At 45.6% G+C, this 14,537-nt stretch overlaps 1 protein-coding gene and 2 pseudogenes across 1 annotated transcript; all 3 read right to left on the bottom strand.

Annotated features, from left to right (window-relative positions):
• Positions 1-226: 226 nt before the first annotated feature.
• LOC136549260 (uncharacterized) lies at positions 227-1,329 on the bottom strand (annotated as a pseudogene).
• Positions 1,330-1,524: 195 nt separating this feature from the next.
• Positions 1,525-2,318, bottom strand: LOC136549259 (BTB/POZ domain and ankyrin repeat-containing protein NH5.1-like; annotated as a pseudogene).
• A 1,190-nt stretch (positions 2,319-3,508) lies between these two features.
• On the bottom strand, positions 3,509-14,332 carry LOC136552974 (lon protease homolog, mitochondrial-like). The gene is made up of 20 exons (XM_066544556.1): positions 13,818-14,332; positions 12,749-12,814; positions 12,443-12,634; positions 12,283-12,348; positions 12,153-12,194; positions 11,859-11,981; positions 10,261-10,359; positions 9,852-9,917; positions 9,376-9,462; positions 9,177-9,216; positions 8,897-9,068; positions 8,693-8,817; positions 7,977-8,107; positions 7,798-7,902; positions 7,476-7,589; positions 6,793-6,960; positions 6,373-6,474; positions 5,161-5,397; positions 4,299-4,802; positions 3,509-3,965 (listed from the first exon to the last, which is right to left on the bottom strand). The coding sequence occupies exons 1-20, from the start codon at positions 14,121-14,123 to the stop codon at positions 3,777-3,779; spliced, it is 2,934 nt and encodes a 977-aa protein (XP_066400653.1). The 5' UTR covers positions 14,124-14,332; the 3' UTR covers positions 3,509-3,776.
• Positions 14,333-14,537: the final 205 nt, after the last annotated feature.

Raw genomic sequence — 14,537 nt, 5'->3', positions numbered from 1 at the left:
ATCAATCTATCTTCGTGGGATATCCCTCGAAGAACTATTGACAATATTCTGTCGACGGTGATTCGTGATGCGTAGCTCTCCACTGCGATCATACTTGAGGCCAAACATGGTGAGACGAGCAGAAAGCCATGTTGGTCACCCAAGCAGTACTCCTGGTCCTCGTCCTCGACTCCATCTCGTACCAGTACGGTCTCTACAATGCAGAACTTGCTTGTGCCCTCCCCCATCATGTAGGTGAGAGAGGCATGGGCGTTCCTGTCTCGTCCCAGTCGTTGTAGTCGTAGGCTAGCTTCTCCTTGGTCATCTGCCAATCGAACTGTAGGATCATAGATTCGCTGGTGCTGCTACAGGAGGCGACTTGGCAGGAACAGACGTAGCCATCCTTGTGAAGGCCAACCCACATGCGTCCAGCTCGCTGTCGAAGTAGCCCTGGCCAAAGAAAGGTAGAGCCCAATCCCCATGGCACCTCCAGAATGCTCGATGTTGAACGAGTAGGTGCCCAACGGTTCGCCTGGAGTGTCCCGGTAAGTCATGGTCATGAAGATGGCGCATTCGTCCGGGTGCAGCGCGTGGGAGACGACAATCTGACGGTTGGTGAACGCTAGTGGTGGTTCAGGTAGGGTCTTCCAGGACCAGTTGTCACCCTCCTGCTGCATCATGCTCGGACCCAGCCGCGGCCGGGCAGCAGGTGTCGTCCACGACATCACCTGTAACGAGTGCGGATCCTCCTAGCTTGTCGAAGAAGCGATGCGACAATGCGTAGAGCATGCCGCCGGCAGGCACGGTGACGCCGGAGCCACACAGCATCCGAGCAGGGGCGTGGGGGCCGATGGACACCGCCGCCGTCTCGGTGTCGTACACGAGGACGCAGCGGTGGTTCATGAAAACCAACATCTTACAGCCAGATCGGTTGGCTGGTTCGTATCGTTGCTTGTTCGTTTATGTGAGAGAGAAGTACTACTAGCTGGTTCACGTGAATAGTGTCTATGTGAGGGAGCGAGCCAAGCCAGCCCCAGCCGATCACGCTGTTGGTGCCTAGCGCGGAGAAGGACAAACGGTCATGGGGTACGGAGCCGATCGGTGACTCTAGCCGCAGCACTGGGGGCTCGGGGAGGTGCAGGTGCTGCTGCCCGGCACCGGCAGGTGCTTCGTCATCCAAAGTGTCGGGGGGATCAATCTTGTGGATACTGAGTTCCAGTCATCCAGCACCAGGTACAGGTGCTTACGGCGGCCTGCGGCGTGTCGATGGCGGCGGCGGCTCGGCCTCGGCTCGTCGTACTGGCCTACGGCTCGCCGCTTACTGGACATCGCGCCGCCCCACCTCCTCATCCCGGCCTGGTAATAATCTTGAATGAGTTAAATGCACCGGGCTACATGAACTTGTCGAGGTATATCACATATGTCCATAAACTCTGAAAATGTATTTATAGATCACCTAACTTGTTAAATGGTGCACTACAGGTCCATACTATTTCGTGAGCGTTTTCTTGCTTACATGGCTGCCAACATGGCATGTTCTTTTGCATCTAAACCCTTACAGCCAGGAACAAAGCGCTCGTCGCCGCTCCTACTTCTTCCACGCGTTGACCCGGCAGGATGCGGCGGAGCAGATGCGGCGCCCGGCAAGAGAGGCGCGGAGGAAGAGGCCAAGGAGAAAAACAACTTGCCAGGCCCGGCTTCGCGGCTGAGGTTGCTATGCGAGGACTATGCGACTGACAAGCGTATGTCCACCATCACCGTGGACTGCACGGGCTCGAGGCAGAGCCTGAACTTGTTGGGCTCGATGTGCGTGAGCCCCGGGAGGGCGCCCTTGAAGATGAACTCGGAGGTGCGGCTGCGGAGCACGTCGAGCGGGGTGACGCCGTCGAGTGTCCTGGCGTTGGGGTCGGCGTGGTGGTCGAGGAGCACCGACACCATATCGGGGGACACCATCTTGGCCGCCAGGTGTAGCGCCGTCTTCCCCACGACCCCGCGGGCCTGGCACGGGAGTTGACGTCGGCAGCACTAAGCTCCAGCAGCGCCTTGACGACGTCGCGGCCGCAGTGCTGGATGGCGTAGTGCACGGCGAGCGCGTCATCGAGGTCCAGCCCTTCGCCCATAACCATCAGCTTGACGAGCTCGAGGTCGACCGCGTCCAGCGCGTGCTTCATGCGCCGGATCCTGTGGTCGCGGTTGGCGGCCGAGGACGCCGCGTTGATGGGGATGTAGTGGTGGGTGAGGAACGGTAACTGGACAGGCACTCGAATGCATGCCTTGCCCAAGATGAAGGCGAGGACAGGGAGCTGCCCCTGGCTCGCGTACCTAGCTCTCTTCGCCATTGAGGTACTGCACGCCGTTCAGCATTGGTTCAGAAGCATGGCCTTATCCCGCTCTCCTTCCGAGGAACCTAGCTAGCTGAGAGTAGAACCACTGGTGCAACAACAGAGATGGCGCGACCGGGCATGGGGAACCCATTACCCGTCGAGACTCGTCTCCGTGTAAGCAACGATGGCGACGGAGAGCAGCATGAAGAGCGTCCACAAAGCCTCAGCGGCGCAAGGAACCGCTCCTGGTGCCATTGCCGCCCGAAATCAAACTGCGGGTACGCGGCGAGCAGCAACCACGCCACTGCCCGCGGGGCCGCAATCACCTGATCCACGAGTGCTCCCTGGTATGCTGCTGCTTACCGTGCGCGGTGGGGGTTCACGTGGCCATGCGCGTGCCCGTCGTGCTGTAAAAGAAGAAATAAGTGTGAGGGGTTAGATGTAAAAGAAGATGCCATGCTGTCGTGCCACATCGGCAAAAAATCGCTGACGGAGCAGTATGGACTTATGGTGCACTAGATAAAAGTTAGGTGACCTATAAATATATTTTTCGGGTTCATGGATCTAAGTGGTACACCATGATAAGTTCATGGACCCCTGGTGTATTTAACTCATCTTGAATTTTATGGATGGCAGATGCCTGCAGCACGTTTAGATACATCAACAAACATGATGGATTGGGAATTTGGGATGCGAGATGAGAAGAGGGGAGGAGTCGGACTTTCACCCATGACCGGGCGCGGAATCGAAATCGGAGACAACGAGGAGAGGAAGGAGTCACCGTGGCGGCGGATCAGAGACCGGACCGCCGGATCCGAATAAAAATGGGCAGCTTGAGGGTGAGGGTGGACCGGACCGGCCGGCCCAGCCTGCAGTCGACTTGAAGCCGTACGTTCCGAGTTCTGACTTCCGTTCAAGTTCAATCCCTGCCGACCTGCAGGCTGAAGCAGCCCGCACGCGCAAGCGCAAGACCGGACCGGCTCACTCCACTGTCCACGCTCACGTATACGTACAGAACGAATTTAAAAAAAAAAAAAAAAAAAACCATGCACCCTACTGCCCAACTGTTTGTACAATAGGAGTAAACTAGAAGAATGGCTAACACCCACCAAAATAAATTTAACGAATAACAAATGGTTCACCACTCTAATAAATAAATAAATAACAGATGGTGCATCAGTGCTGCTTTCACGGATAACAAAGTGTGGTACGATATATAGTTTACGCTGCTCTTTTCTTATTCCTGTATATAGGCTAATACAACCTAGCTGAGCTAGCACACTAGTACAACCTTAGCCAAAAATCTCTTCAAAATTCAATGGTGTTATCTGGGGAGCAAAAAAGATTTCTTTTTCTCGTGACTGTCAATTAACTCCACTCATCTCGGTTACAATGGTCTTCCTGCCTCTGCTTGGTATTCGGCTTGTAAACAGGTCTGGAAAAAAATTCTCAATCCTGTAAAGCTAAATCATCTCAGCTTGTTTCTGTCCCGGCGTCACTCTGGAAAGCTAAATCATATATTTCACCGTATGTGTCAACAAAATGAACTTCGAGGCCTTCCTTCACATTAGAAGCAAGCTCGTCAAAGTCCCTTTTATTTGCTGCTGGAAATATGAGTGTCTTTATCGCACTTCTCCTTGCAGCAATCGTTTTCTCTTTTACCTGATATATAGAGAAGAAACAAGAGTGAGTGTCCAGTGATCCGATGCATGAAACCATATTGATATCATCATGGCATGCTGAAGCGCATGGATGTTAACATTAACTCATTAAGGCACTGTCATCTGCTTGGATGTCACCTAGCATCTGAAAACTAAGCCTCTCATTATATCAGGAGGCTCGAAGATGAAACAAGGAAACCACTTCATATTTTTCAGTCAAGTGACATTTCCTCGTTTCAAATGCAGAAGTCATTGGCTGGCTGGTCATGTTTGACTAAAAACAATACATTTAAAATGTAAAACCAAGCTTGAGTAGGGAACAAAGAAAACATACCCCGCCGATTGGGAGGATTCTTCCTGTTAATGTTACTTCACCCGTCATTGCGAGGTCCTTCTTGACAGGCTTTCCCATAGCTAAGGACAGCATAGATGTTATCATGGTGCATCCAGCACTAGGGCCATCCTTAGGGGTGGACCCTGCAGGAACATGCAAGTGCAGCTTCGAGTTTGCAAAGAACTGATTATCTGGCTCTTTCTCCAGTAATACAGCTCTGCCAACTGTGTGCGCTATCTGAGCACTCTCTTTCATGACATCTCCAAGCTGTCCCGTCAGCACAAGATCACCTTTCCCTTCCCCCTCCACTTTTGTTGTTTCGATGTACAAAGTAGAACCACCCATAGCAGTCCAAGCTAAACCCATGACCACTCCAACAGGCGTCTGCTCATATATACGCTCAGCCTGGAACACAGGTTTCCCAACAAAATCGCCAAGGTTTGATGAATCGACCACAACCTTTTCAATTGCCTTGTCTGCTGCTCCATCTGTGTCCTTGTTGCCCTACAGAATACAGGAATCAGTAACTAACATCATAATATAATATTGTTTGATTTGTTTCCCACTCTCCTGAGTCTATATTGCACATTTGTTGAGTGAGCTAGCAATCGCATAAGTGGTTTTCAGGCCAACACAATGGACACAGACAGGGAACATTGATGTCCAGTAATCTACAAAATTATATTTGACCAACCAGCAATACCCGGCTGCCATACACAAGGATAAGCAGTGTGTCAAATCAGCAGAACAGATACAATGTAGAGGACCATTTTGCACATTAACAGGCAACAGGGCAGTACAAAATTAAGTGTGAATACTTTATTTGAAAAAAATAATAAAACCAACGAATGACACACTATACCTTAGATGTGCTGTCTTCTTTTGGTGCTTCAGTTGTCAAATTTACTTCATTAGCTTCCTCAGAGGCAGGATTTGTAACATTATTGGCGACTGAAGCATCTTCTACAGCAGGATCCTTCAAAATCTCATCTTTTGCTGTGGTGCTATCACCACTACTAGATTCCTCACTTACAGTGACGCTGAGAGACTCCTGGTCTGGCTCATTCGATACCCCTTGGCGAACAAGCTGCAGAGCTATCTGCGGAGGTAAAAAGTTTGTAAGGTATTTCAGAAGTAAGAGTATGATCATATCGGCCAGCAAAGGATGTATGGCATGATCATATTGGCGAGCAGAAGATATTAATGGAAGCATCGACTTCGGCACTACTACTCGGGAGGAGGAAGATGTTAGTTTGGAAGGTCAAGTAGTGCCTAGGAAGGATACCTTTCGATATTTAGGATCAATGCTACAGAGGAACGGGGATATTGATGAAGATGTTAGCCATAGAATCAAAGCAGGGTGGATGAAGTGGCGGCAAGCGTCTGGTGTCCTATGTGACAAAAGGGTACCACAGAAGCTAAAAGGCAAGTTTTATAGGACGGCGATTAGACCTGCTATGTTGTATGGTGCAGAATGTTGGCCTACGAAAAGACGACATATTCAACAGCTAAGTGTCGCGGAAATGCGTATGTTGCGTTGGATTTGCGGTCATACAAGAAGGGATCGAGTTCGGAACGATGATATACGTGAGAGATTAGGGGTAGCACCAATTGAAGAAAAGCTTGTCCAACACCGGTTGAGATGGTTTGGACATGTGCAACGGAGACCTCCAGATGCACCGGTGCGTAGTGGAATCCTAAGTCAGGATAGTAACGTGAAGAGAGGCAGAGGAAGACCGAAGTTGACTTGGGTAGAGGCAATAAAAGGAGACTTGAAAGGATGGAATATACCCAAAGACTTAGCCTTAGATAGGAGTGCTTGGAAGACAGCTATTCACGTGCCTGAACCTTGATTGCTTCTGTTGGGTTTCAACTCTAGCCTACCCCAACTTGTTTGGGACTTAAAGGCTTTGTTGTTGTTGTTGTTGTTGTTGTATCGACTCTAAAACTAAAAGCAACCTTTCATACCATACCAATGCCTTCAGGTTGCTTAACCATTATCAACAATCAGCCAACATTTTTCCCCTTCTCTGATAGAGGGGTCAGATCAGTATGCAGAAATTATTTTACACACCTTACGGTAAATTTTCTCAATCTGCTTTTGAAGGTTCCTCACTCCAGCTTCTCGGCAGTAATTTTCAATGAGAGCAAGAAGAGCAGCATCTGTAACTTCAACCTGTAGATGTGCATGGCTGAACAGTTAAGTCCAAAATTGATAATAACGTAGAATCAGAAATAAGAAGCAAGTGTATTGGCCTATTGGGACACTTCACATACTGCTGAAACTGTGTCAGTATAGATTAGGTGGTTTACGCATACAGACATTATAAAAGCATAGAGTTTACAACAATTTTTCCCTTTCTTTGTGTTGTTTGTTTTTTATTTATGGAAATTCCAAGGTTGCTTTAAAAACAAATATTCTATGCTTAATAATTTATTCTCATGCACATAATATTGAATGAAAGGAAGATTATAAGAGACGTGTCCAAGCTACCTGTTGAGGCTTTATGCCACAAGCCTGTCTTGTATTCTTCTCTAGATAGTCCCGAGCAATATGCATCTTTTCATCAGTTATATACCCAGCTATAGCAATGATCTCCATCCTATCCAGTAACGGATTTGGTATCATCTCTATTACGTTTGCTGTGCAAACGAACAAAACCTAATTGTCATAAACAAAGTTTTAGAAGATGAAAAGAATATTACAAACAGAAAGTAGCATGAAATAAATAGTTAAACACGATTGAAGACACTCGAAACAACAGGAATAAAAAAAGGTTGGAGAGGCAGAGGATGAGAGGATTGTGTGGAAGTTATGCACTTGAAGTGTATCGAAGACCATCCTAATGCTACGGATCTCATCGTATAGAACAAAACATAATACTAAGGATGTTGCTTTGGTGCAACCTACTAATCACAACTTACAGTAGTACACTAGCACTTAGCAGCATTGCATGTGAATGATGTGACAGCAGTACAGCACAATAATCAGCAATGCGCATACCTAATGATAACAGCAAGATGCGTGAGAATGCAAGACAATGAGATGGTGATGACAACTATCAATCTGTTAAGAATAAGCTTGTTGTCTATATTTAAAAGAATAAATATGGCAAAAAAGGTTAAATTGTGAAGCCAACAGTCAAACAGGCAACTCCTGAGGGAGCAAGGACTAACCTTGGATAGGTCAACAGGAACATCAAGGTAGTGATCTAAGAAATTAACATTCTGCTCAGGATCGAGGAGTTCCAACAATGCACTAGCTGGATCGCCAGAATGCCCCTTCCCAAGCTGCAAGACAGACAAGTAAAAGTTAGCGTTAATAAAGCATGCACACAAGTTGTCACATTGAAGAAAGTAACTGTTGAAAGTCCATTCTGTGTCAAAGACCCAAGTGCATCACAGGCCATTATGCAAGTATATAATGCAGGCTATTATTAGCAATTTAGCATCTCAAGCAAAATAAGACCAAATGGACCATAACCAGTTGTTTGAGCACCTTGTCAATCTCATCTATCAATACTAGAGGATTTGCTGTCCCAACTGATTTAAGACACTGCACCATCTTCCCTGGCATTGCACCAACATACGTGCGTCGATGGCCCTGAGATTGTTGAAAAGTTACTTATACAACCACATGCAACTGTACATGACATATCAGCAATATCTGTTTTGTACCTTGATTTCAGCCACATCAGCCAAACCTCCAACAGAAAACCTGTAGAACTGGCGGTTCAGTGCACGTGCAATTGAACGACCAATACTGGTTTTTCCAACTCCTGGTGGCCCAGAAAGACATATGATCTTGCCTGTTGTAAAAGATGGACAGAGTTATTGGTAGAATAACTACAGATGGACATTGAGGAATCAAGAAATTTAGTGAGCACTGTAGGTTATTGTTACGGACCAGCTGGACCGTAACATGGTCCATCCTAGACCAGCCATAGCCCATGTGGCCAGGGGGCACCGCCGCCGGCCGCCCTAGCCAGGCTGCACGCAGGTGGAGGTGTGACCTTCCAGAGTCAGTAGGTTTGGAGGTAATAAATCTATTTCTTAGGCAGTATCTTGATAAGTTAGGAAGTAAAGGATCATGTTTACATAGGGTGTCTCGAGTGCCAAGTCAAGTCTCCTCTATAAATAGAGACACGATAGTTTCTTGATAAGTCAGTATCTTAATGTTCATGGTACTGTTCATGTGAGCTGCTCTCACTCCCTATCCAACCAATCTATCTAAGTACACGAAAGTTATGATGAATGAGACAGGATTGTCAAAACTCGACTCCATTTTTTCCAACCATGGATGACAGTTGAGGATGCATTAATGCAAATTGAACGACAGTACAACACTCTACAAGCTCAATACAACAGATAAATCAGTCGAGTATGAATCAAACCTTGTGAAGTCCCTCTTAACTTCCCAACTGCTATGAATTCCAGTATTCTCTCTTTCACGTCACTCAAACCATAATGGTCTTCATCGAGAATTTTCTGAGCATGGTGGACATCGAAGTTTTCATCACTGCAACAGAAGGATAAACACTAATGAGGCACAAACATATGGCAGATTTCTCTTCAGGGAAAGGTTGATGAATACAAACCTATAATTTCCCCATGGCAATACTGTCAGCCAGTCCAAATAATTACGAGTTACACTGAACTCGCTAGAGCTGGCTTCTAAAAGCTGAAGCTTGGTAAGCTCTTCTTCAATGACTTGTAAAACATGAGGAGGACATTTGTCCTTCTTTAATTCTATACGTTCCTTAAATTTTGCTGCAACACATAAACAATAAGTCAACTTGAAATCGTCTATGATAATTGCGCAGCTATATGATAAAAGCATACACAAAGCTCATTAAGTATCATAGTTCAAGAACAAACCAGACAATGCCGTTTTGTCATCAGTCTCCAAACCCAGCTCCTGGATACATAACATAAACAGAGTCGGGGATTATTATTGGCCATCTGGCTTTTCATTACAGACAACAGCATGGGCAGATTCTACAACAGTATAGTAATTTGACTATCGCAATGTAAGGAACATAGGTAGCCTGTAGGAGCAGCAGAAATAATGAAGTACCTTCTTGATTGCCTTAAGTTGCTCATTCAATAAATAACGTCGCTGATCTCCACTAATCTTTTCTTCAATTGCTTTTGCTATGGCTTGCTGAAACAGAAGCACATTAAACATCAAGAGGATTGGACAAAACATGATGGCTAAGACCGGACGATAAGAAAACTCGACCTGCGGGGGATAAGACAGCCCCCGGGCATTGCATTAAAGAAGAAGAACTCCTCACACAGGTCGAGAAAACCCCCGAACCCCTGCCCCACCCAGTCATAGTGGCACCATAGCCCATGTGAGAACGACCACAACCGGGGCCAGGCCTTAGAACTGTGCTTTGGTGTGGGACAAGGCGAGGGGATTTTTTAACCCCAGCCTGAAATTTGCTCACACGGGGAGTCGAACCCATGACCTGAGGAGTGTTACAAGAGCCACCTAACCAACTCAGCTAGAGGTCCATTCCCAGGGCTGAGGATAAGAAAATGAATTACCTGTAGCTTACTAATCTCCATCTCCTTTTTTATTAACTCAAGAGTCAACTTCAAACGCCTGTATACCTGTTCCAGAAACAAAATGATGGACGGAGGCAGAGAACAAAATTTTTTTGCGTTTACATAAGAAATCTAGAATGCAGTCAGAACAGAACGTGACTGTGTACTCCAAAATAAATTTTCTGCAGCACTTATCGGGCTCTTTTGGTCAGTTTGGAACAAGAACCTAACAATCCTGGAATCAATAGGTATTACTGGCTACGGATGCATAATAGGTCTTCGACTGCATTTTATGAAAACATTAAATTGGTAATCCTGCTCGACCGTGTTGCAGTATAGACTTTGAAGTGGGCAAAGTACACAACAAGAAAACAATTGAAAAGAGAGGAGTTTAAGCAAAGTTTCTTACATCTAATTCCTCAAGCACCTCCTGGCAATGCAACTTGTTGGCACCAGAGATAGCAGCACCGAAGTCTGCTAACCGTTGGTAGTTAAAGTCACCAATGTGCTGAAACAGAGGAAATCAGTTTCAAAATTCACAGTTGCTAAGACGAAATCCAATGGCATACAAAAAAAAAAGAAATGCCTATCAAGGCAAGTAAACAAACATATTGGCCGTATCTTGTATGATAGGGGATTTATGTCGAAACTCTACATGGACACTGGTTGCTAGCTTTGTTTTACTGGCAACAACAACAACAAAGCCTTTTAGTCCCAAACAAGTTGGGGTAGGCTAGAGTTGAAACCCAACATGAGCCCCTAGTCACGGTTCAGGCACGTCAATAGCTGCTTTCCAAGCACTCCTATCCAAACAAAGATCTCTAGGTATATCCCAACCTTTCAAATCTCTTTTTATTTCCTCCCCCCATGTCAGCTTCGGTCTCCCTCTACCTCTCCTCATATTGATATCTCGACTTATGACTCCACAATGCACTGGTGCCTCTGGAGGTCTCCTTTGGACACGGTCAAACCACCTCAACTGATGTTGAACAAGCTTTTCTTCAATTGGTGCTACCCCTAGCCGGTCACGTATATCATCGTTCCGAACTCGGTCCATCCTTGTGTGACCACAAATCCAACGCAACATACGCATTCCCGCGACACTCAGTTGTTGGACATGTCGTCTTTTTGTAGGCCAACATTCTGCTCCATACAACATAGCGGGTCTAATCGCCGTTCTATAAAACTTGCCTTTAGTTTTTGTGGTACCCTCTTGTCACAGAGAATGCCAGATGCTTGGCGCCACTTCATCCACCCTGCTTTGATCCTATGGCAAACGCCTGCATCGATATCTCCATCCTTCTGTAGCATCGATCCTAGATAACGGAAGGTATCTTTCTTAGGCACCACTTGACCTTCCAAACTCACCTCTCCCTCCTCATGTGTAGCATTGCCAAAGTCACATCTCATGTATTCTGTTTTAGTTCGACTTACTCTAAAACCTTTGGACTCAAGGGTCTGCCGCCACAACTCTAGTTTCCTATTTACTCCTGCCTGGCTTTCATCAACTAGCACTACATCGTCTGTAAAAAGCATACACCAAGGGATATCCCCTTGAATGTCCCTTGTCACTTCATCCATTACCAAGGCAAAGAGATACGGGCTCAAGGCTGACCCTTGATGGAGTCCTATTTCAATCGGGAAGTAGTCTGTGTTACCATCATTTGTTCGGACACTAGTCACGGCCTTACTAGCAATTTTGCAATATTAGGCTATATGAAACAGGCAGGCAACAAAGGGTATACCTCTAATAGTCAGATTCAAGTGTTCAGTCTGGTAGTTTTAGCACCCTGTCTATGATCCATTCCCAGGAGGCCAGGAACTAACAGCAATGTTATATTATGCACACGTTGCCTAATATTAGACCATTCTACAGTGTACAAAAAACAAAACACCGAGTGCAGCAAGTTTGGGAAGTTAAGCCATGCTGAAACAATTCCAAGCTTCAAGCAAATGATTTAAAAAAATAGATGTGTAAAAATGAAAAAAAAGGTTAAAAAGTCAGACCTGTTGGTAGGTTTGCACATGATCCTTCCAAAGGGAACTTGTCCTTAGAACTTCCCTTAAAGTTGATATAACTTCGAATGAGGTAGCTTTGAGAACATCATCATCCTTGTTGTAGGGATTTTCCTGAAAAGGGCAACTTATATAAGACATTGCAAATTACATTGCAAAGAAAACATAGAAATCCTACACTGGATTCATGATGAAATCATGTTCAAACAAAATACTAGTAATTCACCACAAATGGCACAAAAAAGTATGAAATATAGAACTATGAGCACAGATGAACATAACTACCTTTAGATGGTCAACTTTAACTGTGAGTGGATCCTCTTCGACCTGCAATTTTTGGCATCTTGGTGAAACAATTAAACAAATCAACTTGTACTAACAGCAATTGAATGGCATGCAATCTGAAGTATCTCACCATCTCAGTTATCCGTAAACGTCGGTGACCAAGTAGAACTACCTGATCCCCTTGAATGCTTGTAATCTACAGAAATAACTAAAATTAATTACAGAGCACATTTTGAAAGACTAGGCAAACAGAATCTTTGAAGGGAGTACTTTGAAAATGGTCAAATTACCTGAACAAGCGTCCCAACTTCATGAAGACGCTTCAGCAAGTCTTTCCCTTTGAGATCATCAATGCTTTTCTCTGAATCTGAACCAGTCACAATGTTAGGGTCAGTACCTTCTTCATCTTTCACAAGAAAGGCACCAGCATACGGAGCTGATCTTTTGCGATTTTCTATTAGGACTTGCAACAGCTTTTGGTCCTGAAGGATTTTCAAACAAGACAAAAAATAGCACATCATTTTGAAGGGAAATGATGAAGTTGTGTGTTAAAAGATGTGAAATTCATATCAGAAACTCCAAATAGAGCAGCATACCTTTACATAGATTGGCATGTAAAATCCAGGAAAGAGTGGCCGATGTGGAAGAGGTAACGCTATAACCTATTTGAACGAGTGACCAATGGCCATGACAAGGACAAGAAGGTTATGGCTGGCAGTATCACATCAGTACATAACTAAGATATAAACACACATCAGCAGTCAACTTAACAGATTCTTGTACTGTCACTTTGAAGTTCAATATCGAGCTAATATGAAGTCATGAATTCAGCAGAGACAACGACAGTGGTTTCTGGAATAGAAGAGTTATAAAGGGAAAGCAACACAGCATAACCCTTTGGAAGAATGACCCTACCAAACCCGTTTTTCCTATAATGATGGCACTAACATAGCTTCAGCCACTAAAGATGAAAAAAATGAATTATAGTCCACTGATATATACCAAAAAAATATCACAGTCCCAAAATAAACACTTGGATCCTAATAAAATGCATGCAGTTTATTTCACAACAGATGTATGTTTTTCCTAGCAGATCAGAGGCATTTTCCTACCAGATTGGAGACATTTTAGTTTGCATTAAATTGGAGGCATTTCTATGCAATTTGCATCATATACCTCATTAATACTGTTTGTACGTAATTGTGCAAGCAAAACCTTCCCGATCCCCTCTGCCACATCGGCAGACTCAATAAGAGCCCTCAGTACTGGTTGTCTCTAATGATCTCTCTGTACAGCTCTATCAAACTAGAAAATACATGGAGCAAAGAATTAGCCTATTTCCTTCAGAACAAAGGAAATCTGGTATTTATCCATTCATGCTGTATTGCAGCATAAACTTGCAATTCAAAGTTCCTCCATGCTCATATTGAGGCACGGACCTTTAAGGTGTTGAATCCAGCACGCTACTGACGCCTGATTTAATGGTTCATTTGTGTGTGAGCTAATCCGGGACTCAACCCAGAATACAGAATCTGGTACTAACCTACTACTCATAGCATATTTCCAACACATTTCCAAGCGTATGGCTGAGTTTCTTAAAAAGGGGAAAAAACGAATGGCTGAGGCAAGCAACAAAACAAGTGACCCTGATCCAGACGAACATACCGAAAGGCAGTCGTCGATATTGGTGCTGGTCGGCACGATGGCGGAAGACGCCTTGCTGTCCGCCTCCCCCTCCGCAGCGGTCGCATCCTCGGCCTTCGCCTCCGCCGCCGCCGCCTCGGAGTCGCTCGCGGAGGTGTTGGAGCAGAAACGCGCCCTCCTCCCCAGCAGCACCGAGCCGCGGCCGCCCCTCAGCGTCCCAATGACCCTGAGCAGCGGAGACCTGAGCTCCTCCGCCGCCGCCACGGCCGGCGCGGCGGCGAACCGCGCCGGGAGGATGGCGGCGGCAGCCGCCGCCGCACGCAGCATGGTAGATGAATGCGGTTCCGCGCTTGATTCTAGGGTTCTCCAAGTCGCGGATTGTTTTGGCTTTTTTATTTTCCTGCGGTGTTTTGGTTTGGATTGGAGAGGAAGAAAGGAAGAAAGGCGAGGGACGAACCTACCAAACCCTTCTAAAACCCTCGATTTTTAATTTTGTTCTTGCTACCACACAAGCTAGCGAGAACCGAGAATCGTCCATTATAAGCCGGAACGTATTTTTCGCTCAGCCATAAAGCAGCCATCCACAGTCATGTCATCAAAGACCTCAAACCTAGTAGGCATTTAATTTAGCTTTACCAGTAAAATATATACTTCTTCTAAAAAAAGTAAAATATATACTTACACACACAAACGCACGTATTTTCTTGAAAGAAATTAATGTCATTTCTATTTTGGGTTGCG

The sequence above is a fragment of the Miscanthus floridulus genome, chromosome 4 (genome assembly GCF_019320115.1).
Source record: "Miscanthus floridulus cultivar M001 chromosome 4, ASM1932011v1, whole genome shotgun sequence".
In the NCBI taxonomy this organism is placed as follows: domain Eukaryota; kingdom Viridiplantae; phylum Streptophyta; class Magnoliopsida; order Poales; family Poaceae; genus Miscanthus; species Miscanthus floridulus.
The sequence above is the reverse complement of the archived record's forward strand: the minus strand, read 5'-3'. Positions and strand labels throughout refer to the sequence as shown.